The following is a 27814-nucleotide window of genomic DNA, read 5'->3' on the forward strand; positions in this document are numbered from 1 at the left end:
CTCTGCTACATCCACACTGTAAACCCCTCCTGACCCCACACATAAACTTCAGCTCATCCAGCACCATGACAACCAGCACAGCAGAGTCCTGCATCCACTGAGGCCCCTGATCATGTGACCCCTGACTCCTCCCCTCCTGTGACCTCATCACAGGTCCTGTACGCACAGAGCAGCGATATATGTGGTGGCGGCTCTGCAGGTGGAGGTATGTGGAGACCCCATTACTGGGCGCAGGGGGCATTAACCCCTTCAGCACCGAGACTCTTTTGGGGTCTTGTGTTGCCCCTTTATAAGAATCATAAGGTTTTTGTTCTGTTTCCTGTAATAGATACATACGACCCAACTATGGAGACAGGAAGGGAGGAAACGTATTGTTCTCATAGTACAGGACCCCTTTACTGGCCCCACAGTGTAATGCCCCCATTATGCCCCTTATGCCCCTTATGCAGGATGTATGATGCACCCACACAGTGTAATGCCCCCATTATGCCCCTTATGCAGTATGTATGATGCCCCCCACACAGTGTAATGCCCCTATTATGCCCCTTATACAGTATGTATGATGCCCCCACACAGTGTAATGCCCCCATTATGCCCCTTATGCAGGATGTATGATGCCCCCACACAGTGTAATCCCCCATTATGCCCCTTATGCAGGATGTATGATGCCCCCACACAGTGTAATCCCCCATTATGCCCCTTATGCAGGATGTATGATGCCCCACACAGTGTAATGCCCCCATTATGCCCCTTATGCAATATATATGATGCCCTCACACAGTGTAATGCCCCCATTATGCCCCTTATGCAGGATGTATGATGCCCCCCACACAGTGTAATGCCCCCATTATGCCCCTTATGCAGGATGTATGATGCCCCACACAGTGTAATGCCCCCATTATGCCCCTTATGCAGTATGTATGATGCCCCACACAGTGTAATGCCCCCATTATGCCCCTTATGCAGTATGTATGATGCCCCACACAGTGTAATGCCCCCATAGTACCGCCATCCCCCCACACAGTATAAGCAGAGGCATAACTAGTGTGCCGTTACGAGATTTCGACCACCCCCCATCCTGATATATACAGTGGGTACGGAAAGTATTCAGACCCCTTTAAAATTTTCACTCTTTGTTTCATTGCAGCCATCTTGTAAATTCTAAAAAGTTCATTTTTTTTTTTTCATTAAAGTGCACTCTGCACCCCATCTTGACTGGAAAAAAACTGAAATGTAGAAATTTTTGCAAATTTATTAAAAAATAAAACCTGAAATATCACATGGTCATAAGTATTCAGACCCTTTGCTCAGAGTCACATGCTGTCCATTTTCTTGTGATCCTCCTTGAGATGGTTCTACTCCTTCATTGGGTCCAGCTGTGTTTAATTAAACTGATAGGACTTCATTAGGAAAGGCACACACATATCTATATAAGACCTCGCAGCTCACAGTGCATGTCAGACCAAATGAGAATCATGAGCTCAAAGGAACTGCCCAAGGAGCTCAGAGACAGAATTGTGGCAAGGCATAGATCTGGCTAAGGTTACAAAAGAATTTCTGCATTACTCAAGGTTCCTAAGAGCACAGTGGCCTTATAATCCTTAAATTGAAGACGTTTGGGACCACCAGAAGTCTTCCTAGACCTGGCCATCCAGCCAAACTGAGCAATCGTGGGAGAAGAGCCTTGGTGAGAGAGATAAAGAAGAACTCCCAAATCACCGTGGCTGAGCTCAAGAGATGCAGTAGGGAGATGGGAGAAGATTCCACAAAGTCAACTATTACTGCAACCCTCCACCAGTCGGGCCTTTATGGCAGAGTGGCCCAACGGAAGCCTCTCCTCAGTGCAAGACATATGAAAGCCCACATAGAGTTTGCTCAAAACACATGAAGTTCTCCCAGACTATGAGAAATAAGATACTCTGGTCTGATGAGACAAAGATAGAACTTTTTGGTGATAATTCTATGCGGTATGTGTGGAGAAAACCAGGCACTGCTCATCACCTGCCCAATACAATCCCAACAGTGAAACATGGTGGTGGGACAGGACGTCCTGCAGGGACAGGACGACTGGTTGCAATTGAAAGAAACATGAATGCGGCCAAGTACAGAGATATCCTGGATGAAAACCTCTTCTAGAGTGCTCTGGACCTCAGACTTGGCCAAAGGTTCACCTTCCAACAAGACAATGACCCTAAGCACACAGCTAAAATAACAAAGGAGTGGCTTCAGAACAACTCTATGACCATTCTTGACTGGCCCAGCCAGAGCCCTGACCTAAACCCAATTGAGCATCTCTGGAGAGACCTGAAAATGGCTGTCCACCAACGTTCACCATCCAACCTGGAGAGGTTCTGCAAGGAAGAACGGCAGAGGATCCCCAAGTCCAGGTGTGAAAAACTTGTTGCATCATTCCCAAGAAGACTCATGGCTGTACTAGCTCAAAAGGGTGCTTTTACTCAATACTGAGCAAAGGGTCTGAATACTTATGACCATGTGATATTTCAGTTTTTCTTTTTTAATAAATTAGCAAAAATTTCTACATTTTTTTTTTTCAGTCAAGATGGGGTGCAGAGTGTACTTTAACCCTTTAAAAGCCCAGGGCGTACTAATACGTACCCGCACCCTGGGCTTTAAGAGCCAAGTATGTATTAGTACGTCCTGTGGATTTCGCCCGCACACAGGCTGTGCAGGCGTGATCGCCGCCGGGTGTCAGCTGATTGTCACAGCTGACACCCAATGCTATGTGCTGGGAGCCCCCGCCACATTAAACCCCGCAATGCTACGATCAAAGTCGATCGCAGCATTGTGGGGGCAAGAGGAGGTGATCGCCGATACTCACCTCTCCTGCCGGCGTCCAACGTTGTCTGCCGCGGCTTTCAGGATGTTGCTATGACAACCCGATGCTCAGGAGAAATTGCACAACAAATTTTGGGGCCCATTTTTTCCTGTTATCCCTGCAAAAATAAAAAAAAATTGGGTCTAAAGTAACATTTTTGTGAAAAAAGTTAAATGTTAATTTCTTTTTTTTCCACATTCCAAAAATTCCTGTGAAGCACGTGAAGAGTTAATAAACTTCTTGAATGTGGTTTTGAGCACCTTGAGGGGTGCAGTTTTTAGAATGGTGTCACTTTTGGGTATTTTTTGTCATAAAGACCTCTCAAAGTGACTTCAAATGTGATGTCCCTAAAAAAATGGTTTTGTAAATTTTGTTGGAAAAATGAGAAATCGCTGGTCAACTTTTAACCCCTATAGCTCCCTAATTAAAAAAAAATGTTGGTTCCAAAATTGTGCTGATGTAAAGTAGACATGTGGGAAATGTTATTTATTAACTATTTTGTGTGACATACAGTACAGACCAAAAGTTTGAACACACGTTCTCATTTGAAGATTTTTCAGTATTTTCATGACTATGAAAATTGTACATTCACACTTAAAGCACATGTGGAATTATATACTTAACAAAAAAGTGTGAAACAACTGAAAATATGTCTTATATTCTAGGTTCTTCAAAGTAGCCACCTTTTGCTTTGATGACTGCTTTGCACACTCTTGGCATTCTCTTGATGAGCTTCAAGAGGTAGTCACCAGAAATGGTTTTCGCTTCTTAGGTGTGCCCTGTCAGGTTTAATAAGTGAGATTTCTTGCCTTATAAATGGGGTTGGGACCATCAGTTGTGCAGAAGTCTGGTGGATACACAGCTGATAGTCCTACTGAATAGAATTGTTAGAATTTGTATTATGGCAAAAAAAAAGCAGCTAAGTAAAGAAAAAGGAGTGGCCATCATTACTTTAAGAAGTGAAGGTCAGTCAGTCCGAAAAATTGGGCAAACTTTGAAAGTGTCCCCATGTGCAGTTGCAAAAACCATCAAGCACTACAAAGAAACTGGCTCACATGAGGACCACCCCAGGAAAGGAAGACTAAGAGTCACCTCTGCTTCTAAGGATAAGTTTATCCGAGTCACCAGCCTCAGAAATCGCAGGTTAACAGCAGCTCAGATTAGAGACCAGGTCAATGCCACACAGAGTTCTAGCAGCAGACACATCTCTACAACAACTGTTAAGAGGAGACTTTGTGCAGCAGGCCTTCAAGGTAAAATAGCTGCTAGGAAACTACTGCTAAGAACAGGCAACAAGCAGAAGAGACTTGCTTGGGCTAAAGAACACAAGGAATGGACATTAGACCAGTGGAAATCTATGCTTTGGTCTGATGAGTCCAAATTTGAGATCTTTGGTTCCAACCACCGTGTCTTTGTGCGACGCAGAAAAGGTGAACAGATGGACTCTACATGCCTGGTTCCCACTGTGAAGCATGGAGGAGGAGGTGTGATGGTGTGGGGGTGCTTTGCTGCTGACACTGTTGGGGATTTATTCAATATTGAAGGCATACTGAACCAGCATGGCTACCACAGCATCTTGCAGCGGCATGCTATTCCATCCGATTTGCGTTTAGTTGGACCATCATTTATTTTTCAACAGGACAATGACCCAAAACACACCTCCAGGCTGTGTAAGGGCTATTTGACCAAGAAGGAGAGTGATGGGGTGCTACGCCAGATGACCTGGCCTCCACAGTCACCAGACCTGAACCCAATCGAGATGGTTTGAGGTGAGCTGGACCACAGAGTGAAGGCAAAAGGGCCAACAAGTGCTAAGCATCTCTGGGAACTCCTTCAAGATTATTGGAAGACCATTTCTGGTGACTACCTCTTGAAGCTCATCAAGAGAATGCCAAGAGTGTGCAAAGCAGTCATCAAAGCAAAAGGTGGCTACTTTGAAGAACCTAGAATATAAGACATATTCTCAGTTGTTTCACACTTTTTTTTCAGTATATAATTCCACATGTGTTAATTCCTAGTTTTGATGCCTTCAGTGTGAATGTACAGTTTTCATAGTCATGAAAATACAGAAAAATCTTTAAATGAGAAGGTGTGTCCAAACTTTTGGCCTGTACTGTATCTCTCTGATTTAAGGGCATAAAAATTCAAATTTTGAAAATTGAAAAATTTTCGCCAAATTTCAGTTTTTTTTCACAAATAAATGCAAGTGATATCGAAGAAATGTTACCACAATCATGAATTACAATATGTCACGAAAAAACATTCTCAGAATCAGGGGGATCTGTTGAAGCGTTCCAGAGTTATTACATCATAAATTGACAGTGGTCAGAATTGTAAAAATTGGCCTGGTCATTAACGTGCAAACCACTTTGGGTTGTAAAGGGGTTAATGAGAAAAAAAATGAACTTTTTAGAATTTACCAAACGGCTGCAATGAAACAAAGAGTGAAAAATTTAAAGGGGTCTGAAAACTTTCCGTACCCACTGTATATGTATGTCCCTTTTCCTTGACACCAACCTGGTATATGTCCCCTGTTCTGCCTCTGTTCTTTAGTGTATAGAAAAACATAAACTATTACACTCACCAGGGGCGAACATAGAAGTGATGAGGCCCCATAACAGAAGTGTAATGCACTCCCCATAATCCTCCATACAGTATAATGCACAGCCTATAGTCATCCATGTAGTATAATGCACAGCCCATAGTCCGTACATGTAGTATAATGAACAGCCCATAGTCCATACATATAGTATAATGCACAGCCCATAGTCCATACATGTAGTGTAATGCACAGCCCATGGTCCGTACATATAGTGTAATGCACAGCCCATGGTCTGCACATATAGTGTAATGCACAGCCCATGGTCCGTACATGTAGTGTAATGCACAGCCCATGGTCCGTACATGTAGTGTAATGCACAGCCCATAGTCCATACATGTGGTATAATGCACAGCCTATAGTCCGTACATGTAGTATAATGCACAGTCCATGGTCCGTACATGTAGTGTAATGCACAGCCCATAGTCCATACATGTAGTATAATGCACAGCCCATAGTCCATACATGTGGTATAATGCACAGCCCATACATGTAGTATAATGCACAGCCCATAGTCCACACATGTAGTATAATGCACAGCCCATAGTCCACACATGTAGTATAATGCACAGCCCATAGTCCATACATGTGGTATAATGCACAGCCCATACATGTAGTATAATGCACAGCCCATAGTCCACACATGTAGTATAATGCACAGCCCATAGTCCACACATGTAGTATAATGCACAGCCCATAGTCCGTACATGTAGTATAATGCACAGCCCATAGTCCACACATGTAGTATAATGCACAGCCCATAGTCCGTACATGTAGTATAATGCACAGCCCATAGTCATACATGTAGTATAACGCACAGTCCATAGTCATACATAGTAGTATAATGCACAGCCCACAGTCATCCATGTAGTATAATGTACAGCCCATACTCTTACATGTAGTAGTATAATGCACAGCCCACAGTCATCCATGTAGTATAATGCACAGCCCATAGTCATCCATGTAGTATAATGCACAGCCCTTAGTCTTACATGTAGTAGTATAATGCACAGCCCATAGTCATCCATGTAGTATAATGCACAGCTCATACTCTTACATCTAGTAGTATGGCCCAGGGCACCGTGTACTCGCTGATTTTAAAAAAAAAACAAAAAACATTATACTCACCTTCTCTCCGCTCCCTCGCCGCGTGGTGTCTCTTTTCTGGAGCTGCCGCTGACTTCAGCTGGAAGCGACAGGAGAGCACGATGTTACTTCCACGCGCCTCTAATGACGTACATGCCGATGTCAGCTGCTGGCCTCTGATTGGTCAGCAGCGTGTATTGTGGCACTAAGCTGAATGTCAGTCCGAGAACACACATCCAGCTGCAGCAGCGGTTGATGTTGGCTGGGCCCGGTCACAGGAGCGACTGCGGTCATTAAGCCTCTCAATATAATGCTCTCATAGTACCTCTATTTCCCCACACCGTATAATGTTCTCACAGTACCGCAATCTTCCCACATACAGTATAGTGTTCTCACAGTACCGCCATCTTCCCACATACAGTATAATGTTCCCATAGTACCGCCATCTTCCCACATACAGTATAATGTTCCCACAGTACCGCCATCTACCCACATACAGTATAATGTTCCCACAGTACCGCCATCTTCCCACATACAGTATAATGTTCCCATAGTACCGCCATCTACCCACATACAGTATAATGTTCCCAAAGTACCACCATCCCCCTCACATACAGTATAATGTTCCCATAGTACCGCCATCCCCCCACATACACTATAATGTTCCCACAGTACCGCCATCTACCCACATACTGTATAATGTTGTCACAGTCCCGCCAACCCCAATTTTATTTTATGTATTAACCACTTGGTTTTCTTTTTTTGGTGTTTTTCATGTAATATATGGAAACCTACAGGAAAATGCTTTTAGAAACATGATATCCAGGAAAAAAAACACTGTACAAGGAGACATTAGCATCAAATAACTCCTGTCTTGGTGTTCGTACAAACCAGCTCTTATAAATGAGATCTAATGTGATAAAAGATTACAACCTGGGAAAGACGGGAAACATTCATGTAGACGGCTGGTGATGATGTAGTCAGTGACGGACTCTGGCCAAATTTGTTTCTAGAGCCGTATTAGAAGATGAAGATGTCGTCCTCATCTTGAAGTTGTTATTTCTCATGTCACGTGTAATGTATATGACGAGAATTAACGTTATGGAAGATGAGTCTATAAGAAACGTATTCAGCTGCAGACTCCAAGGAAGAAACTGCTTGTTGTCTGTGGCCTAAAATATATAGGTTTTATTAGTACGTCAGGGACAAAAGCAGAATGTTGTAAAAATAATAAAAATACCATTGCTGCTTGGGTTTCTGGGTGATTCTTACTGAAGCAGTGGCCAACTTAGTCAGTGATTGGAAGTATGGAGGAGATGTCTAAGTCAGCAATTCAACTTATGTTCCAGTCCATAAAAGACTAGAGAATACAACATCTACACATCTACTGATATATTTCCCTTATTGTCTCCAGTAATTGTATTAATACACAGAATTCTTTAGGATGTCACATCGGCTCTTCTTCTCATTCAGGTCTCTACAATATCAGATCCCCTCAGTGAAGAGCTTCTATATTAAGAGAATTTTTTTAAATCACCTATCAAGGATGGATATGGATAGAGACAAGATGGTGGAGAGGATATTACACCTCACCCTAGAGATCCTCTTCCGGCTTACTGGAAAGGTGAGAGATTCTGATAACGTCACATTACATCATTCTTATATATGGGAATAACAGATGGACAGAACTGGAGAGGTGAGGACTCTGGAAATGTCTGGAGTGAGATGTATTAATGTGTCTATCCATAACCAGGATTACACAGTAGTGAAGAAGACCTCTAGTGAGAGCTGTCAGGCCCCTGTGTCTGAGGGATGGGGAAGACATCTGAGCCCAATCACAGGGCCTCCACCTCACCCCCTGATACATGAGGACATCAATGACCAGAAGATCCTAGAACTCGCCTACAAGATGATTGAGCTGCTGACTGGAGAGGTGACACTGCTGGGAATGCTGGGACATTATACAGTAAAGCTATGAAGGGATCGGGGGATGACGGTATCATTGTATGTGTCAGGTTCCTATAAGGTGTCAGGATGTCGCCGTCTATTTCTCCATGGAGGAGTGGGAGTATTTGGAAGGACACAAAGATCTGTACAAGGACATCATGATGGAGGTTCCACAGCCCCTCACATCACCAGGTAATAGACAGGGCTAAAACCACACGGCCTATAATTATCTGTATGTAAAGAATGTATTCAGTCCCTGTATGTGTTTCCTCCAGATCTATCCAGTAAGAGGACAACACCAGAGAGATATCCCCGTCCTCTTCTTCCACAGGACTGTAAACAAGAAGATCCCAATGTTCCTCAGGATCATCAGGTAGATGGAGAGAAGGTGTCATGTGTTCTCCCCTGTGATGTGTAGACGGCTGTGAAGGTCTTGTGTTCAGTCTTGTTTTATCCTCCAGTATTATATGTTTTATACTTGTGTAATGAGAACGGTGGAGATGGCAGGATTAGAGCTGATCATAGATGTGACTTCTCATCTGTCTGTGACTTTTATAATATTTGTTTCAGGGTGAAGATCTGACCCATATTAATACTACAGAGACATATGTGAGGGGCGATGAGCGGTGTAAAGAGGAAATTCCTACATATGACTACCCAGGTGAGTAGTAACCACTAAATGCAGAGAAGTCACAGATTCTTCTCAGTCACCGGCTGTGGCTGCTTTATCGGTGGTGTAGTCCGGCCGTATCGCAATCGTGTGATCACCATTTTACCGCTAGGCCACAACATTTTCCTCCATCCGAAAATGTTCACATTACTTTGTGTAATTGTAAAAGACCTTTTCTGTAGAACTTACAACCTGGAGGATCCACCTACCCCCTGGGATTAGTAGACGCTGACCGTTACCTGCCCAGATCTGTAAACTATAAAGCCAAATGACAGCGTACGTAGAATGTGCTGACAAGTGAGAAAATCAAAATTATGATGGACCTGTAAGAGAAAGCGGAGGGTAATGATGCTGTTGGCTTCCTAGATCCCTGATATCTTATTGGATGAATCTACCTTCTGTGCTGCTGAATGTCCTCATATAGTCCCTACAAGACCAGGTCCAGTCTTTCTGGCCAAACTTCGCTTTTATTATCAACAACATTAAATGTGCAGTGAGGCCAAGTGTGAATTTCTGTACAATAACAACAGAGTTTCCCTTTATCCTGACTTTTCAATTTCTTTTTAAACCAACTAAATTCAAACAGGATTGTGCTAAACTACATAAAAAGCATTACACCTGTGCCATGATATATCTCTAAGCTGTGCGTGGCTGATGGCTGTAATATACATTTATTCACGCCTGCAGGAGATGTGTTGGCTCCAGCCCTGGTTTCATGGATTCACTCCACGTCATAAATTCCATTATGTTTTCGATCCTAAGAAATTCAGATTACTGCACAATCTCTCCTGAAATGGGGGTGCTAATACTTTCTCTACTCTCCTGGTCAGGATTCATAGTAGCTCCAATGGTCCACCATAAATGAGTGTGACTCCAGTTTAGTGTTGGATTTCTCCCCTCATACATACGTTGTTGTTGGGGATGTTACATGTTTTTATATTCTTTCTTTTTTTACAAGTTCATTCTATGTAATAGTTTGATTGTGGTGGGATCGGCCTTCCTCACTTATGTGAGTCTGTAACTCCCTGGTAGTCTTTAAGAAAGATCTCCATTGTCTCTTCCCAATGCCCGAGGTCTAAATTTAAGACCCCTCAGCTCTGCAGTATTATAAAAAGTTCTCTTTGAACGTCTAATATTTCTTCTTGAAACTCATCTGATAGAAAATATTGTCCCTTACGATAGTTTAGATTGTCAGGAGCCATCGAGTCCCATACTCCAATTACCCCAGAGAGGTTTCACCACTAGTTACTCACTACTTACTGATGGAGACTGTCGAGTTTGATCATTTCAGTAGATGTTATTGTCTATACTCACAGTTTTTGACTACAGCAGTTAGTTCCCAAAATCCTCTGATTTAACCCCTTCCTGCAGCCAGTATTATGTTCCTAATCAGGGCCCATTTTTCAAATCTGACGTGTGTCACTTTATCTGGTGATAATTTTGGAATTCTTCACAAAGGATAATAGGAAACAAATGGACCTTACAAATTATTTTCCAACTTCTCTTGAATCCAACAATCCCCTATATAAGGTTGTACACTATTGTCTGGGCACAAGGGAAGGAATAAGGAGGGAAGGAGCGCCATTTAACTATTTGAATGCAGATCTTGCTGGAATATATTTCAGACCCAATGTATTGGGGACACTGTTCATGGTCACCTGGCAGCTCAAAAGATGGCTACCACAAACAGGCTTGGTGCTATATATGCCATTTTCTTGATCCCATGGATTGCTTTGCTCATCACCCTTTAACCCCAAAAAGAATAGTCAGGTAGCCGGGTCATAACCAGGAGGACAGAGAAAGTACAAAATCAGAAGACACAAGAGTAGTCAGTAAACAAATACACAAGCCGGGAGCTGAGCACAGAGGACTGAACCAGAGGAGAACAAGGCTGTATCTGGCAGCTTCCAGCAATATGCTTCCAGCTTTAGTAGGGTGTGGTGCTCTCCAAATGGCTGAAGCAGGGAGCAGATTACTCCAGCTGGACAGCACACACACCCATACTGCCAGACTGGATGGTACTACTGGTCCCAGCAACCCTAATCTTAGTGTTTGGACAGAGCCTGTGCTGCCCAGAGCTTCTGGTTCCAACGTCTCCTCCATCACCAGTGCTACCTGCAGAATGATTAAGGCGGCTCCTGGTGACAGAAGCAGACATTAGGGGAGCAGATCCCAGAGGAGATGGAAGAAACTATTTACAGAAGCCTTAAAGAAGTTGTCCAGTACTTTTTACAGTTGCCCAAGGTCCCCCAATGTATTTACCCTGTGCCCATAAGAATCTTTGTAATTACCTTCTGCTGTCTTTCTTGCTTGTGAGTGACGCTATCGGGGGTCACGTGATGCCTGAGAACGGCCAGCGATAGCACTGCGCACAGGCAAGAAGGACTGCAGAAGGTAATTACAAAAAGACTTATGGTCACATGATAAATACATTGGGGGACATTGGGGCAATTGTAAAAAGTACTGGAGAACTTCTTTAATATAACAAAGTGACTCCATTTTGAAAATTATAACCCGCAGTGAATTATTCTATAGACGTAGCGATTATTTTGATTCCACAGGCTCTTTCCAGAAATTAGCACGCAGTGGATGTTGGAGAGTGAAAATTGCACATTGGCCATTTTATTGCCCAACACATAGTGTCCAGATTGTGCTCCAGGAGACACACACCGTAAATTAAGTGGGTTCTTCTCACTATAGTAATGTCAAATACATGGATGCTGAATGTGGTTTGGGCGCACTGCAAGGCTCAGAAGTGAGGGGGAGATTTGACTTTGGGAGAGCGGACTTTGCTGGGTTGATTTATGGATAAGAAGAAGTTTTTATTTGGTATCATTTTTGCCTACATAACATTGTTTGATGGCTTCTTATTCCATATTTTGGAGACAGAATGAACAAGCAGTTGAACACCACGCTCTACTGGTTCATCCTATGAGGTTTTCGCGTTTCACTGTCATTCTGTCAATAACTTGTCATTTCTACAGACATTTTAAGTAGAAATGTTCAAAAATATAAATTTCAGGGATATTTTATTCAAAATTAATAATTGTTTTTTTCTTGGCAGATAACTGTACCAGGAGATCAGAGGGACAGCTGACATCTTCTGTTTTTAAATCACATGATCTTGAGATCCCACAGGATACAATTGAAGTGAATGCCATTACTACAGATATATCATCATCCCTTCACTGCAAAGATCTGTCATCTAGTCCTATGAAACAGGTCCTGTCTTCTGATTCATTACCGACTACTAAGGAAAATCAAAATAAAAAAATAAGCATTAAAAAACAAACTGCTCATAAAGGAAAGAAGCCATTTTCATGTTCAGAAAATGGAAATAGTTTTACTCTTGAAAAGTATTTTCTTAAACATCAAAAAATACACACAGCAGAGAATAGATTTTTTTGTTCCAAATATGGGAAATGTTTTAACCAGAAATCAGATTTTGTCAAGCACCAGAGAATTCATACAGGGGAGAAGCCTTTTACCTGTTCAGAATGTGGGAAATGTTTTAACCATAATTCAGCTTTGGTTAAGCACCAGAGAATTCACACAGGGGAGAAGCCTTTTTCATGTTCAGAATGTGGGAAATGTTTCAACCAGAAAGCACATCTTAATATCCACCAGAGAACTCACACAGGGGAGAAGCCTTTTTCATGTTCAGAATGTGGGAAATGTTTTATCGATAAATCTGCTTTGATTAAGCACCAGAGAATTCACACAGGGGAGAAGCCTTTTTCATGTTCAGAATGTGGGAAATGTTTTAACTATAAATCCGCTTTGGTTAAGCACCAGAGAATTCACACAGGGGAGACGCCTTTTTCATGTTCAGAATGTGGGAAATGTTTTAACTATAAATCAGATTTTGTCAAGCACCAAAGAACTCACACAGGGGAGAAGCCTTTTTCATGTTCAGAATGTGGGAAATGTTTTAACGATAAATCATCTTTGGTTAAGCACCAGAGAACTCACACAGGGGAGAAGCCTTTTTCATGTTCAGAATGTGGGAAATGTTTTAACCAGAAATCAGATTTGATTAAGCACCAGAGAACCCACACAGGGGAGAAGCCTTTTTCATGTTCAGAATGTAGGAAATGTTTTAACCAGAAATCAGCTTTGGTTAAGCACAAGAGAACTCACACAGGGGAGAAGCCTTTTTCATGTACAAAATGTGGGAAATGTTTTAACCAGAAATCAACTTTGGTTAGGCACCAGAGAACCCACACAGTGGAGAAGCCTTTTTCTTAGTCTTTTTCTTTTTTAATCCAATACATTTTTGAGATTTTTTTAATTTAGGTTTTTTTTGACAAAACAAGAAACCAGTACATACAATAATAAAATAACATACCATAGGGATCACATACATTCATCTCTCCTATATATCCTTTCAGCTTGCCCATTACTGCCTGATGATTAGAGTTCTTATATCTTCCAATTAACATTCCACATTCTTGAAATCTCTTACAGTTGTGGTCAAAAGTTTACATTCCCCGGCAGAATTTTTCCTTTCTTGGCCTTGTTTCAGAGAATATGAATGATAACAAAAAACTTTTTCTCCACTCATGATTATTGGTTGGGGGAAGCCATTTATTGTCAAACTACTGTGTTTTCTCTTTTTAAATCTTAATGACATCCAAAAACATCCAAATTACCCTGATCAAAAAGTTCACATACCCCAGTTCTTAATACCGTGTATTGCCCCCTCTAATATCAATGACAGCTTGAAGTCTTTTGTGGTAGTTGTGGATGAGGTTCTTTATTCTCTCAGATGATAAAGCTGCCCATTCTTCTTGGCAAAAAGCTTCCAGTTCCTGTAAATTCCTAGGCTGTATAGCATGAACTGCGTGCCTGAGATCTCTCCAGAGTGGGTCAATGATATTGAGGTCAGGAGACTGAGTTGACGACTCCAGAACTTTCACTTTGTTCTGCTGTAGCCAATGACATGTCGACTTGGCCTTGTGTTTTGGATCATTGTTATGTTGGAACGTCCAAGTACGTCCCATGCGCAGCATCCGGGCTGATGAGTGTAAATTTGCCTCCAGTAGTAGTAGTGGCGTATTCTAGGTGAGATACTTTGTGGCATTTGTGCAGTAATGGCTTTCTTCTGGTGACTCGACCATGCAGCCTATTTTTCTTCAAGTGCCTCCTTATTGTGCATCTTGAAACAGCCACATCGCTAGTTTTCAGAGAGTCCTGATGTTCAGCTAATGTTATTTGTGGGTTTTTCTTTGCATCCCGAACAATTTTCCTGGCTGGCAGTTATGGCCGAAATTTTTGTTGGTCTACCTGACCGTGGTTTGGCTTTTACAGAGCCCCTGATTTTCCATTTGCTAATCATAGTTTGAACACTGCTGACTGGATTATCAATTCCTTGGATATTTTTTTGTATCCCTTTCCTGTGTTGTACAGTTCAACTACCTTTTCCCATAGATCAGTTGACAATTATTTTGCTTTCCCCATGACTCACAATCCGGAAACGTCAGTGGCTGGATGAAAGAAGCAAGAGTTTGTCTGGATCCCAGAAACTCACTCAGCTTTTATGCACACACACGGATTACAAGCAAGCAGGTCACAGGTGAGGATGTTACCTTTAGTAGCCATTCAAACCCATTTGGGTCAAATTCTGTGCATGTTATCAGGCCAAAATCACCACGGTATGTGAACTTTTGATCAGGGTCATTTGGATGTTTTTGGTTGTCATTAAGATTTAAAAAGAGAAAACACAGTAGTTTGACAATAAATGGCTTCACCCAACCAATAACCATGAGTGGAAAAAAAGTTTTTTTGTTATCATTCATATTCCCTGAAGCAAGGCCAAAAAATGAAAAATTCTGCTGGGGTATGTAAACTTTTGACCACAACTGTGTGTATATATATATATATATATATATATATATATATATATGTGTGTGTGTATGTAAGTATAAGCTTTGCTTTATAACTGTCAGTGCTGCACTGACACAAGTTAGGTAGATCGTGCACTGCACATGACCTAAATAACTTGTTAGCTCTGGTCACCCAGGTGTTGTTATGATGACATCGAGTCACCATGGCAATGAGTGGCCCCTGAGGTGTGGGCTAACTAATTTCTGACGACATATGGGACATCACCGCTTTCAGGAGACATTATTTAATAAATTATGGGGTTCAGTTTCACCTATTAACCCTTGTGTACCTGACAAATTTGTAGCAAATACAAAAATTGCATTTTTACCACTAAAATGCCATATTTCCATGACTCAATGTTATAAAATTCTGTAAGGCACGTATGGGTTCAAATTATTCACTACACCCGTGGATGAATTTCTTAGGCAGTGGAGTTTCCAATATGGGGTCACCGGGGGGGGGGTGTTTCTGCCACCTCAGGGGCTCAGCTAATGGAGCCCAGAATCTATTCAAATGAAATCTGATTTTTACAAGCCAAAACCCAAAGTAGAAACACCGAACATGAGGTTATAGAAGGCATTAGTGATGAGCGAGTATGTTTTGTTAACCCTTTCGCCGAGTATACTCGGCCGAGCACCTATTATCTTCAGCATGCTCGGGCTTTAAGTTTTCGTCGCTCCGTGAACATGATTTGCGACTGTTTGACAGATTTAATACATATGAGGAATGCTGGAAAAACAGGCATTCCTCACATGTATTAAATCTGTCAAACAGTCGCAAATCATGTTCACGGAGCGACGAAAACTTAACTTAAAGCCCGAGCAAGCTTTAAATACTCGGTCCTCGGCCAAGTATACTCGGCGAAAGGGTTAACAAAACATACTCGCTCATCAATAGAAGGCATATTACCTAAGTGGTCCAGGGTACAGAGTGGGCGCCATGCTCGGTACCCTGGACCCCTTAGAGCAGAAGTATAAGGCATATTACCTATCTTGTCTGCTTGTCTACAGGTTTTGACCTGGCCCTCATGTTGAACACGTCCTCTAACATCTAACCAGCATCTTCTGGGCACTTCTCTCCACAGCCGGTCATTAAGCCCCTTTCTTATATATAACACTGTCTGCCATTGATCTGGTGTTGTGTCCATTGTTTCCCCTTCCCCTTCCCTCTCTTTGGAATACTCCGTACCTTACATTACACTTCCTTCATTAGTCATTGACTCTGTATCTTTACCAGAGGGATTCATTCCCTGGTCCCATCAGTTGGCTCGCCGCCTGTGTAGGGACACTTTATATCTATAATCCTCTTATGCTATACAATAAAGCTCACCTATATGTTATTATTTTTAGGCTACCCCAGGTTCTTTGACATGCTGCACTAGGCACTAGGTATATTGCTTTATACACTTGGCCTCATTCTACTTGTACATACTTGCTCCTTTGTGGTTCAGGATACATGTGTGTGTATGTATGTATAAATATTTAACTATTTGTGTATTACTCCTGCAAAAATAAAAAAAATTGGGTCTAAAGTAAACTTTTTGTGAAAAAAAGTTAAATGTTCATTATTTTCTTCCACATTCCAAAAATTCCTGTGAAGCACCTGAAGGGTTAATAAACTTCATGAATGTGGTTTTGAGTACCTTGAGGGGTGCAGTTTTTAGAATGGTGTCACTTTTGGGTATTTTCTGTCATATAGACCCCTCAAAGTGACTTTAAATGTGATGTGGTCCCTAAAAAAATGGGTTTGTAAATTTTGTTGGAAGATGAGAAATCACAGGAAGTTATAAGGGTTAAAAGTTGACCAAACCAAAAAAAATTTTGGTTCAAAAATTGTGCTGATGTAAACCAGACATGTGAGAAATGTTATTTATTAACTATTTTGTATGACATATATCTCTGATTTAAAGGCATACATGGTGGGGGCTGTAACCCCAACAACCCAGCAGCAGGACCGCTACCTCCGCCTTTGTGCAAGGAGGAACAGGAGGAGCACTGCCAGAGCCCTGCAAAATGACCTCCAGCAGGCCACAAATGTGCATGTGTCTGCACAACCGGTCAGAAACTGACTCCATGAGGGTGGTATAAGGGCCCGACATCCACAGATGGGGGTTGTGCTCACAGCCCAACACCATGCAGGACGCTTAGCATTTGCCACAGAACACCAGGATTGGCAAAGTCGCCACTGGCGCCCTGTGCTCTTCACAGATGAAAGCAGGTTCACACTGAGCACATGTGACAGACGTGACAGAGTCTGGAGACGCCGTGGAGAGTGATCTGCCTGCAACATCCTTCAGCATGACCGGTTTGGCTTGGGTCAGTAATAGTGCGGGGTGGCATTTCTTTGGAAGGCCACACAGCCCTCCATGTGCTCGCCACGGGAAGCCTGACTGCGATTAGGTACTGAGGTGAGATCCTCAGACCCTTTGTGAGACCATATGCTGGTGCGGTTGGCCCTGGGTTCCTCCTAATGCAGGACAATGCCAGACCTCATGTGGCTGGAGTGTGTCAGCAGTTCCTGCAAGATGAAGGCATTGAAGCTATGGACTGTCCCGCCCGTTCCCCAGACCTGGATCCGATTGAGCACATCTGGGACATCATGTCTCGCTCCATCCGCCATCGTCACGTTGCACCACAGACTGTCCAGGAGTTGGCGGATGCATTAGTCCAGGTCTGGGAGGAGATCCCACAGGAGACCATTCGCAAACTCATCAGGAGCATGCCCAGGCGTTGTAGGGAGGTCATACAGGCACGTGGAGGCCACACACAATACTGAGCCTCATTTTGACTTGTTTTAAGGACATTACATCAAAATTGGATCAGCCTGTAGGGTGTTTTTCCACTTTAATTTTTGGGGTGACTCCAAATCCAGGCCTCCATTAGTTAATAAATTTGATTTCCATTGATGATTTTTGTGTGATTTTGTTGTCAGCACATTCAACTTTGTACAGAACAAAGTATTCAATGGGAATATTTCATTCATTCAGATCTAGGATGGGTTATTTGAGTGTTCCCTTTATTTTTTTGAGAAGTATATTTTGTGAAGACCTGGGGACTCCTGTGGGCACAATACCACTCAGACAACACACGGTGAGGGTAAAACAGTGTGGCAATATTTTATTGAACCACAAAACAGGAAATAAACAGATAGAACCTGTGACAGTGTCCCCCCCAGCCTGTTTTCATGGACCATGCTGTAATCAGGCCTATGTCATCATTTTCTGTCCTGCATCTGGTGGGGGCATGTGTGTCTTTGTTCCTGTCTTCTGGGGGATTCCCTTAAATACACAAGTCTGCAGACCTGCTGGAGACTGGAGTTGCAGAAGATTCTTCATTCTTTGAATTGCCTGGACTAAATGTTTAAGGCGGTGGGGTGTGGGTATCTCTACCCAACCAGGGGGCTGATCCCAAGAGAAGGAGAACAATAAGATACATGTTTGAAGTTAGTTGGTGCTGTGCGAAGGGCAAGGATCTGTTGCTGAGGCCAGATCCTGGTGCCGTATATGGACTATTGGAAATCCGTGTATGAACGATTGGAGATCAGTTGCCACATGGGATTGTGATGTCTTGCCACTCTGCTGGATTTGAGGACTTAGTCTGAGACTGTTGTTGTATTTTCTTTGGCGTTGGATTACCGGGTGGCGCCCCGGATTTGTCCCTTTTTGTGTGTCTACCTTGAAGACTCTAAGGAACTATAGCTATGTTTGGTGTTATATTCTCCTAGTCCCAATAAAGGTTGTTGGATTTTTCATCGGCCTGCTCAGTAAACTACATACACTGTCTGGTGGGTGGCATTACACTGATTAAAATGATACTTGTGGTGATGAAATCCGTCCTGTGCTTGCTGTGTTATCTTTACTTTCAGTTTGGAGATAATGATATACATTTGCTTCAGGGCGGCCTGTGGGGGGTGCTCTATCTGGTGCTCTGCTTACATATTCATCTGTATACTCTTATGACAGCTCACTGTGCCTTCAATGACCTGCCTAGTTTACATAATGCATCTAGTAGTGCGGGGCTAGGTAAAATAGGAGGCAGGTTTTTCATTAACAAAGGTGTCATATTAATCAGTGTAATGTCGCCCACATGACTGTGTATGTAGATTACTGAGCACAATCCTGCTGACAGGTGCGCTTTAAATATCATAGTAACTAGGCAGCCACATACTGTGGAGTACTTGGGCATTCAGCCGAACTAAGTCAAACCTTCTGAGATGCCATGTTTGCTTTTGACAGCAGCAAGTGGTTAAACTGACAGGGTTTTTATTATAGCCGCACCTGTGCCATCCCTGTGGTGAACATCTATGTTCTGGAGCCCAAAAGAATTTTATTTTAAACAAACGTTTAACGTGTTAAAAAATAACAATGTGTCTTATGATTTTTGCATGTTTTTTTTTGTTTTACAAGAATTTTTGTTGACAATTTTCTTTTGAAACATTTTAATTTCTGTTTTTTTTTTCTGGTGTTTTTCTTGTAATATAAGAAAGCCTAAGGCCAGAAATAAACCACATAATACACTGTACAAGGAGACTTGGTGTCAAATAATTTCTGTCTGTGGTGTTTTTGCAAACAATAAAGCTTTTATAAATGCATCAAACTTCTGTGTGTGAATCAGACATGAGATCTAACATGATAGAAGATTACAGACTGGGGAAGACTGGAAACATTCATATAGACGGATGATGATGTTGTCAGTGACGGACTTCGGTCAAATATGTTTCTAGAACCAAAGTAGAAAATGAAGATGTTGTTTTCCTCATGAAGTAGTAATTTCTCATGTAATGAATATCTCCTGCTAATGCCGATTCCAGTGTTGGTAAATGAGATGAGAATTAGCGTTATGGAAGATGAATCTATAAGAAACGTATTCGGCTGCAGACTCCGAGGAAGAAACTGCTTGTTATCTGTGGCCTAAAATATATAGGTTTTATTAGTAGTTGTAAAGAAGAAAACTAAATACCGTAAAATAATAAATCTCAGGTTTCACCTTATTATCTACAGTAATTGTATTATTACACAGGATTTTTATGATGTTACATTGGCTCATCTTCGTGAAAAGAGGAAAAGAGGTGTGCTATGAAGCAGTGATCACCCAACAATACTTCAATAAATTATCATACGTTATAATAAGTTACAATAAATTTTATTCATTACAGATATAAATACATACAAACAACGTCAAAAAACCCAAATAGTTAAAACACAAGTAAAATCAATATAGTGGGGTTACCCACTAATTTGAAGCCCACCTGCTCCAAAAAACATCCCTAGTTACAACAGAACAAGCAGTACCATAATACAACAAGTGCCAGTATTATCCCTGGTGATCAATATCGTACACATGCATATTAGCTATGACTGCCTGACATTAGTATTCAAGGAGGTGTACTATAGTCCAAACAGATGAAGAGGGAAGTATGTACCTACTACAGCAGAGTATATATTGAAAAATACAAAAAGTCCCAAGCATAAATGAAGCCCATATAGAATATCCGAGCTGGCAAGTACTATATACTCACATACCACAAAAAATACTATTCAGGGTATAAATAAATACAAAACCCTTTCATGCTGTAAGTATCCCTCCTGCACACAATAGCGCTAAGATCAATCACCTCCCTGAGCACAAAATCCTAGGCTGGGATGATGCAGGCGGGCATACAGTGCCCAACGCGTGTCGCCAATACACGTGGCTTCATCAGGGGTCTATGAAGCCACGTGTAGTGGTGACACGTTGGGCACTGAATGCCCGCCTGCATCATCCCAGCATAGGTTTCTGTGCTCAGGGAGGTGATTGATCTTAGCGCTGTTGTGTGCAGGAGGGATACTTACAGCATGAAAGGGTTTTGTATTTATTTATACCCTGAATAGTATTTTTTGTGGTATGTGAGTATATAGTACTTGCCAGCTCGGATATTCTATATGGACTTCATTTATGCTTGGGACTTTTTGTATTTTTCAATATATACTCTGCTGTAGTAGGTACATACTTCCCTCTTCATCTGTTTGGACTATAGTACACCTCCTTGAATACTAATGTCAGGCAGTCATAGCTAATATGCATGTGTACGATATTGATCACCAGGGATAATACTGGCACTTGTTGTATTATGGTACTGCTTGTTCTGTTGTAACTAGGGATGTTTTTTTGGAGCAGGTGGGCTTCAAATTAGTGGGTAATCCCACTATATTGATTTTACTTGTGTTTTAACTATTTGGGTTTTTTGACATTGTTTGTATGTATTTATATCTGTAATGAATAAAATTTATTGTAACTTATTATAACGTATGATAATTTATTGAAGTATTGTTGGGTGATCACTGCTTCATAGCACACCTCTTTTCCTCTTTTCACGTGTATTTATGTGGTGTGCAGCATGTTGATCCCCTTTTTGATTTGGATGGTGCCCTCCATAGTTTAGTGTTTATACATTGGCTCATCTTCTCATTCAGATCTCTACAATATCAGATCCTCTCAGTGAAGATCTTCAAGATAAGAGAATTTTCCTGATTTACCCATCAAATTTGGATATGGACAGAAACAAGATGGCTGAGAGGATATTACACCTCACCCTAGAGATCCTCTTCCGGCTTACTGGAAAGGTGAGATATTCTGATAACGTCACATTACATCATTCTTATCTATGGGAATAACAGATGGACAGGACTGGAGAGGTGAGGACTCTGGAAATGTCTGTAGTGAGATTTATTACTTTGTCTCTCCATAACCAGAATTACACAATAGTGAAGAAGACCTCTAGTGAGCGCTGTCAGGACCCTGTTTCTGAAGGATGGGGAAGACTCCTGAGCCTAATCACTGGGCCTCTACCTCACCCTCTGATGCATGAGGACATCAATGACCAGAAGATCCTAGAACTCACCTACAAGGTGATTGAGCTGCTGACTGGAGAGGTGATACTGCTGGGAATGTTGGGACATTATCCAGTAATGCTATGAAGGGATCTGGGGGATGACGGTATCGTTGTACAGTACAGACCAAAAGTTTGGACACACCTTCTCATTTAAAGATTTTTCTGTATTTTCATGACTATGAAAATTGTACATTCACACTGAAGGCATCAAAACTATGAATTAACACATGTGGAATTATATACTTAACAAAAAAGTGTGAAACAACTGAAAATATGTCTTATATTCTAGGTTCTTCAAAGTAGCCACCTTTTGCTTTGATGACTGCTTTGCATACTCTTGGCATTCTCTTGATGAGCTTCAAGAGGTAGTCACCGGAAATGGTTTTCACTTCACAGGTGTGCCCTGTTAGGATTTATAAGTGGGATTTCTTGCCTTATAAATGGGGTTGAGACCATCAGTTGTGTTGTGCAGAAGTCTGGTGGATACACAGCTGATAGTCCTACTGAATAGACTGTTAGAATTTGTATTATTGCAAGAAAAAAGCAGCTAAGTAAAGAAAAATGACTGGCCATCATTACTTTAAGAAATGAAGGTCAGTCAGTGCGAAAAATTGGGAAAACTTTGAAAGTGTTCCCAAAGTGCAGTTGCAAAAACCATCAAGCGCTATAAAGAAACTGGCTCACATGAGGACCGCCCCAGGAAAGGAAGACCAAGAGTCACCTCTGCTTCTGAGGATAAGTTTATCCGAGTCACCAGCCTCAGAAATCGCAGGTTAACAGCAGCTCAGATTAGAGACCAAGTCAATGCCACACAGAGTTCTAGCAGCAGACACATCTCTACAACAACTGTTAAGAGGAGACTCTGTGCAGCAGGCCTTCATGGTAAAATAGCTGCTAGGAAACCACTGCTAAGGACAGGCAACAAGCAGAAGAGACATGTTTGGGCTAAAGAACACAAGGAATGGACATTAGACCAGTGGAAATCTGTGCTTTGGTCTGATGAGTCCAAATTTGAGACCTTTGGTTCCAACCACCGTGTCTTTGTGCGAAGCAGAAAAGGTGAACGGATGGACTCTACATGCCTGGTTCCCACCGTGAAGCATAGAGGAGGAGGTGTGATGGTGTGGGGGTGCTTTGCTGGTGACACTGTTGGGGATTTATTCAAAATTGAAGGCATACTGAACCAGCATGGCTACCACAGCATCTTGTAGCCGCATGCTATTCCATCCGGTTTGCGTTTAGTTGGACCATCATTTATTTTTCAACAGGACAATGACCCCAAACACACCTCCAGGCTGTGTAAGGGCTATTTGACCAAGAGGGAGAGTGATGGGGTGCTACGCCAGATGACCTGACCTCCACAGTCACCAGACCTGAACCCAATCGAGATGGTTTGGGGTGAGCTGGACCGCAGAGTGAAGGCAAAAGGGCCAACAAGTGCTAAGCATCTCTGGGAACTCCTTCAAGATTGTTGGAAGACCATTTCCGATGACTACCTCTTGAAGCTCATCAAGAGAATGCCAAGAGTGCGCAAAGCAGTCATCAAAGCAAAAGGTGGCTACTTTGAAGAACCTAGAATATAAGACATATTTTCGGTTGCTTCACACTTTTTTGTTAAGTATATAATTCCACATGTGTTAATTCATAGTTTTGATGCCTTCAGTGTGAATGTACAATTTTCATAGTTATGAAAATACAGAAAAATCTTTAAATTAGAAGGTGTATCCAAACTTTTGGTCTGTACTGTATGTGTCAGGTTCCTATAAGGTGTCAGGATGTCGCTGTCTATTTCTCCATGGATGAGTGGGGGTATTTAGAAGGACACAAAGATCTGTACAAGGGCATCATGCTACTTGATGTTCCTCAGCCCCTCACATCACCAGGTAATAGACGGGACTAAATACACACGGCCTATAATTATCTGTATGTAAAGAATGAATTCAGTCCCTGTATGTGTTTCCTCCAGATCTATCCAGTAAGAGGACAACACCAGAGAGATGTCCCCATCCTCTTCTTCCACAGGACTGTAAACAAGAAGATCCCAATGTTCCTCAGGATCATCAGGTAGATGGAGAGAAGGTGTCATGTGTTCTCCCCTATGATGTGTAAATGGCTGTGAAGGTCTTGTGCTCAGTCTTGTTTTATCCACCAGTATTATATGTTTTATACTTGTGTAATGAGAAAGGTGGAGATGGCAGGATTAGAGCTGATCGTAGATGTGATTTCTTCTCTCTCAGATTTTTTTTTTTGGTTTCAGGGTGAAGATCTGACCAATATTAATATTACAGAGACATATGTGAGGGGTGATGAGTGGTGTAAAGAGGAAATTCCTACATATGACTACCCAGGTGAGTGCTGACCACTAAATGCAGAGAAGTCACTGATTATTCTCAGTCATCGGCTGTGGTTGATTTATCATTAGTGTAGGGTCGGCTGAATCACAATCGTGTGATCACCATTTTGCCTCTAAACCACAACATTCTCCACCCAAAACTTTTCAAATGACTTTGGGATTTGAAAGCCCTTTTCTATAGAACTTAAAACCTGGACAATCCACCTACGCTCTGGGATTATAAAACGCTGACCGTTACCTGCCCAGATCTGTAATTTACAAAGCCAAGTGACAGCATACGTAGAATGTGCTGACAAGTTAGAAAATTACTTGAAATAAAATTATGATGGGCATCTTAAAGAAAGCGAAGGCTAATGATGATGCTGTTGGCTTTCTAGAATACTGATATCTTATTGGATGAATCTACATTGTCTATTGGTCATGAGTGCCTTGACACAAGGAATGCGACACTTTTAGCCAATGCCCTGTATATGTCTGTGTGTGGTGGCTCTTGTAGCAATGACTCCAGTAGCAGTCCACTCCTTGTGAATCTTCCCAAAATTTTTGAATGGCTTATTCTTAACAATCCTTTCAAGACTGCGGTTATCCTGGTTGCTTGTCCTCCTTTTCTACCACACTTTTTCCTTCCACTCTGTGAACAGCCAGCTTCTTTAGCAATGACCTTTTGTGGCTTACCCTCCTTGTGGAGTGTGGCAATGACTGCCTTCTGGACATCTGTAAAGTCAGCAGTCTTCCCCATGATTGTGGAGCCTACTGAAACAGACTAAGGGACCTTTTTAAACGCTTAGGAAGCCTTTGCAGGTGTTTTTTTGTTAATTACTATAATTTACTGAGATAATGACTAATGACTTTTGTGTTTTCATTGGCTTTAAGCCATAATCATCAACATTAACAGAAATAAACACTTGAAATAGATCACTCTGTTTGTAATGACTCTATATAATATGAGTTTTACTTGTATTGAAGAACTGAAATAAATTAACTTTTTGATATTCCAGTTTAGTGAGAAGCACTTGTATGCCTCTGTAGCAGTCAGAGTTGAAAGAGAGAATCATAGATCAAAGAGACTTCAGGACATCAGCTTGGTAGCATGGCTCCATCCAGAGAGACACAGATTTGAATTATACATGATTCCGGCCTAAGGGTACATTGCCCTGACTGGAAGGATACGAATCTGCTCCATTGACCATCACAGAGACCATGGATACATTTGAGGAGACCAGGTTAAGTCACCTGGCCCTATGTATATGTTGTTTGGGGTTGCCAGGTGGGACCCTCCGGTCGCCTGGAACCCATGGAGACTTTCGGAGAAACCAGATTGGGACCCGCCAGTCATCTGGCCCCATGGAAATTCTCGGAGACCAGGGTGGGACCCTCAGGTCTCCTGGCCTTATTCCTCGATGAAATGTCAGCTTCCTAAGCTTGCCGCTACCTCTTCTGTGTGGGGGCCCACCTAAAGCGGAGGGCCACTGGTTGAGATAGTTGGCCCTGGATGTTCCAAAGTCGCAGCTGTTCTACTCCGAGGCGGGCCAGCGGAAGAGTGAGACTGTAATTTTGCACTACCTTGGGTATTCCTGAGACTGTTCTATGTGTTTATTGTTTGTTTAGTAGTTCAACAAAGTATTGCCACGCTGTTTTACCCTCACCCTGTGTTGCCTGAGTAGTATTGTGCCCACGGAAGACCCCAGGTCTTCACAGTTTCTTATTAGATTATGAACTGTCACTGTTTTGGTGAAATGTTCAAAAATATAAAATTCAAGGATATTTTTTGTTCAAAACTAATAATTGGTTTTATTCTTGGCAGATGACTGTACCAGGAGATCAGAGGAACAGCTGACATCTTCAATTTTTAAATCAGATGTTCTTGAGATCCCACAGGATACAATTGCAGTGAATGCTATTACTCCAGATATACCATCATTCCTTCACAACAAAGATCTGTCATCTGATCCTTTGAAACAGGTCCTGTCTTCTGATTTATTACCAACTACTAAGGAAAATCAAAGTCACACAAGGGAGAAGCCTTTTTCATGTTCAGAATGTGGCAAATGTTTTAACCAGAAATCAGATGCTCTTATACACCAGAGAACCCACACAGGGGAGAAGCCTTTTTCCTGTTCAGAATGTGGGAAATGTTTTAGCGATAAATCATATTTTGTTAAGCACCAGAGAACTCACACAGGGGAGAAGCCTTTTTCCTGTTCAGAATGTAGGAAATGTTTTAACCAGAAAGGGTATCTTAATAGTCACTGGAGAACCCACACAGGGGAGAAGCCTTTTTCCTGTGCAGAATGTGGGAAATGTTTTAACTGGAAAAATAATCTTGTAATACACCAGATAATTCACACAGGAGAGAAGCCTTATTCATGTTCAGAATGTCGGAAGTGTTTTAACGATAAATCAAATTTTGTCAAGCACCTGAGAACTCACACAGGGGAGAAGCCTTTTTCCTGTTCAGAATGTGGGAAATGTTATACACAGAAATCAAATTTTGTTAAGCACCAGAGAACTCACACAGGGGAGAAGCCTTATTCCTGTTCAGAATGTGGGAAATGTTTTAACCAGAAATCAGATGTTGTTATACACCAGAGAAGTCACACAGGGGAGAAGCCTTTTTCATGTTCAGAATGTTGAAATTGTTTTAACTGAAAACTTAAAGGAGTTGTCAACTACTAGGACAACCCTTTGTCATTCATGTTTGACCTCGTTAGAATAAAAACACTCATAATCACCTTCAGTGTCAGTGCCGTTCTACTTGTGTTGAGACTCGCATTTCCACGGCTCATGTGAGGTTGAACATCAACAGGAAGCCAGGGCAGCAGCTGCTCTCCGACTTCCTCTTACTGTCCCCACCTTCGAACAAACCAAACATTAACGCCAGCACTGATTGGGCGCCAGGCTCCCAACAACCTCACATGAGCCTTGGGAACATAAATGCTGACACCGCTGGATTGGGAAGTTTGTCTAATTTTTTTTCATTTTAACAGGATCAAACATGAGGAATGAGGAGGGGTTGTCAAAGTAGTGGACAACTCCGTTAAACATGAAAAATCCCACATAGAGGCTAGTTATTATCATACTTAGAGTGTAAAAAATTATTTTCTGGAAAATCGTATTCTGTTAACCATCAAAAACAACAAAGACGGGGAGAGAAACTATATATGTTATTGACAAACTGTACAAAAACAGATAACAGACGGTTGTATAATTAAATGAGAAAGATATTACTTTAAAACTGACTGTATTTTTGGAATATAAGACACACTTTTAGCAAGAAAAAATCCTGTGACGGAGGAGAACAATGACACAGCGTCCTTCCTGACCATTGAAAGAACTGCTCTGTCTCCTTCATCCCCACACTTATCTAACTGCTTGGTGCAGAGCAAGAGAGGAAGGTACCTGCACAGAGGCTGCACGTCCTGCGTGAGCAGCCGAAGAACCTTCCACCCGACTAGCTCAAGGACCTTTCAAATCATGTAATCAGTCAATTGACCTTGAAGGAACAACAAAATTGCATCATGTACAGTACAGACCAAAAGTTTGGACACACCTTCTCATTTAAAGATT

General features: G+C 41.9%; 1 protein-coding gene across 1 annotated transcript; it reads left to right on the forward strand.

Annotated features, from left to right (window-relative positions):
• The first annotated feature begins 126 nt into the window (after positions 1–126).
• On the forward strand, positions 127–27814 carry LOC141191523 (uncharacterized). Its single transcript, XM_073661412.1, has 9 exons — positions 127–205; positions 7995–8145; positions 8275–8454; positions 8537–8660; positions 8744–8841; positions 9039–9129; positions 12203–13365; position 13556; positions 26598–27814. Exons 1-9 carry the CDS (start codon positions 180–182, stop codon positions 26879–26881), a joined length of 2118 nt encoding a protein of 705 aa, XP_073517513.1. The 5' UTR covers positions 127–179; the 3' UTR covers positions 26882–27814.

The sequence above is a fragment of the Phyllobates terribilis genome, unplaced genomic scaffold (genome assembly GCF_046119375.1).
Source record: "Phyllobates terribilis strain yellow unplaced genomic scaffold, ASM4611937v1 Scaffold_47__1_contigs__length_9908305, whole genome shotgun sequence".
NCBI classification, from domain to species: Eukaryota; Metazoa; Chordata; class Amphibia; order Anura; family Dendrobatidae; genus Phyllobates; species Phyllobates terribilis.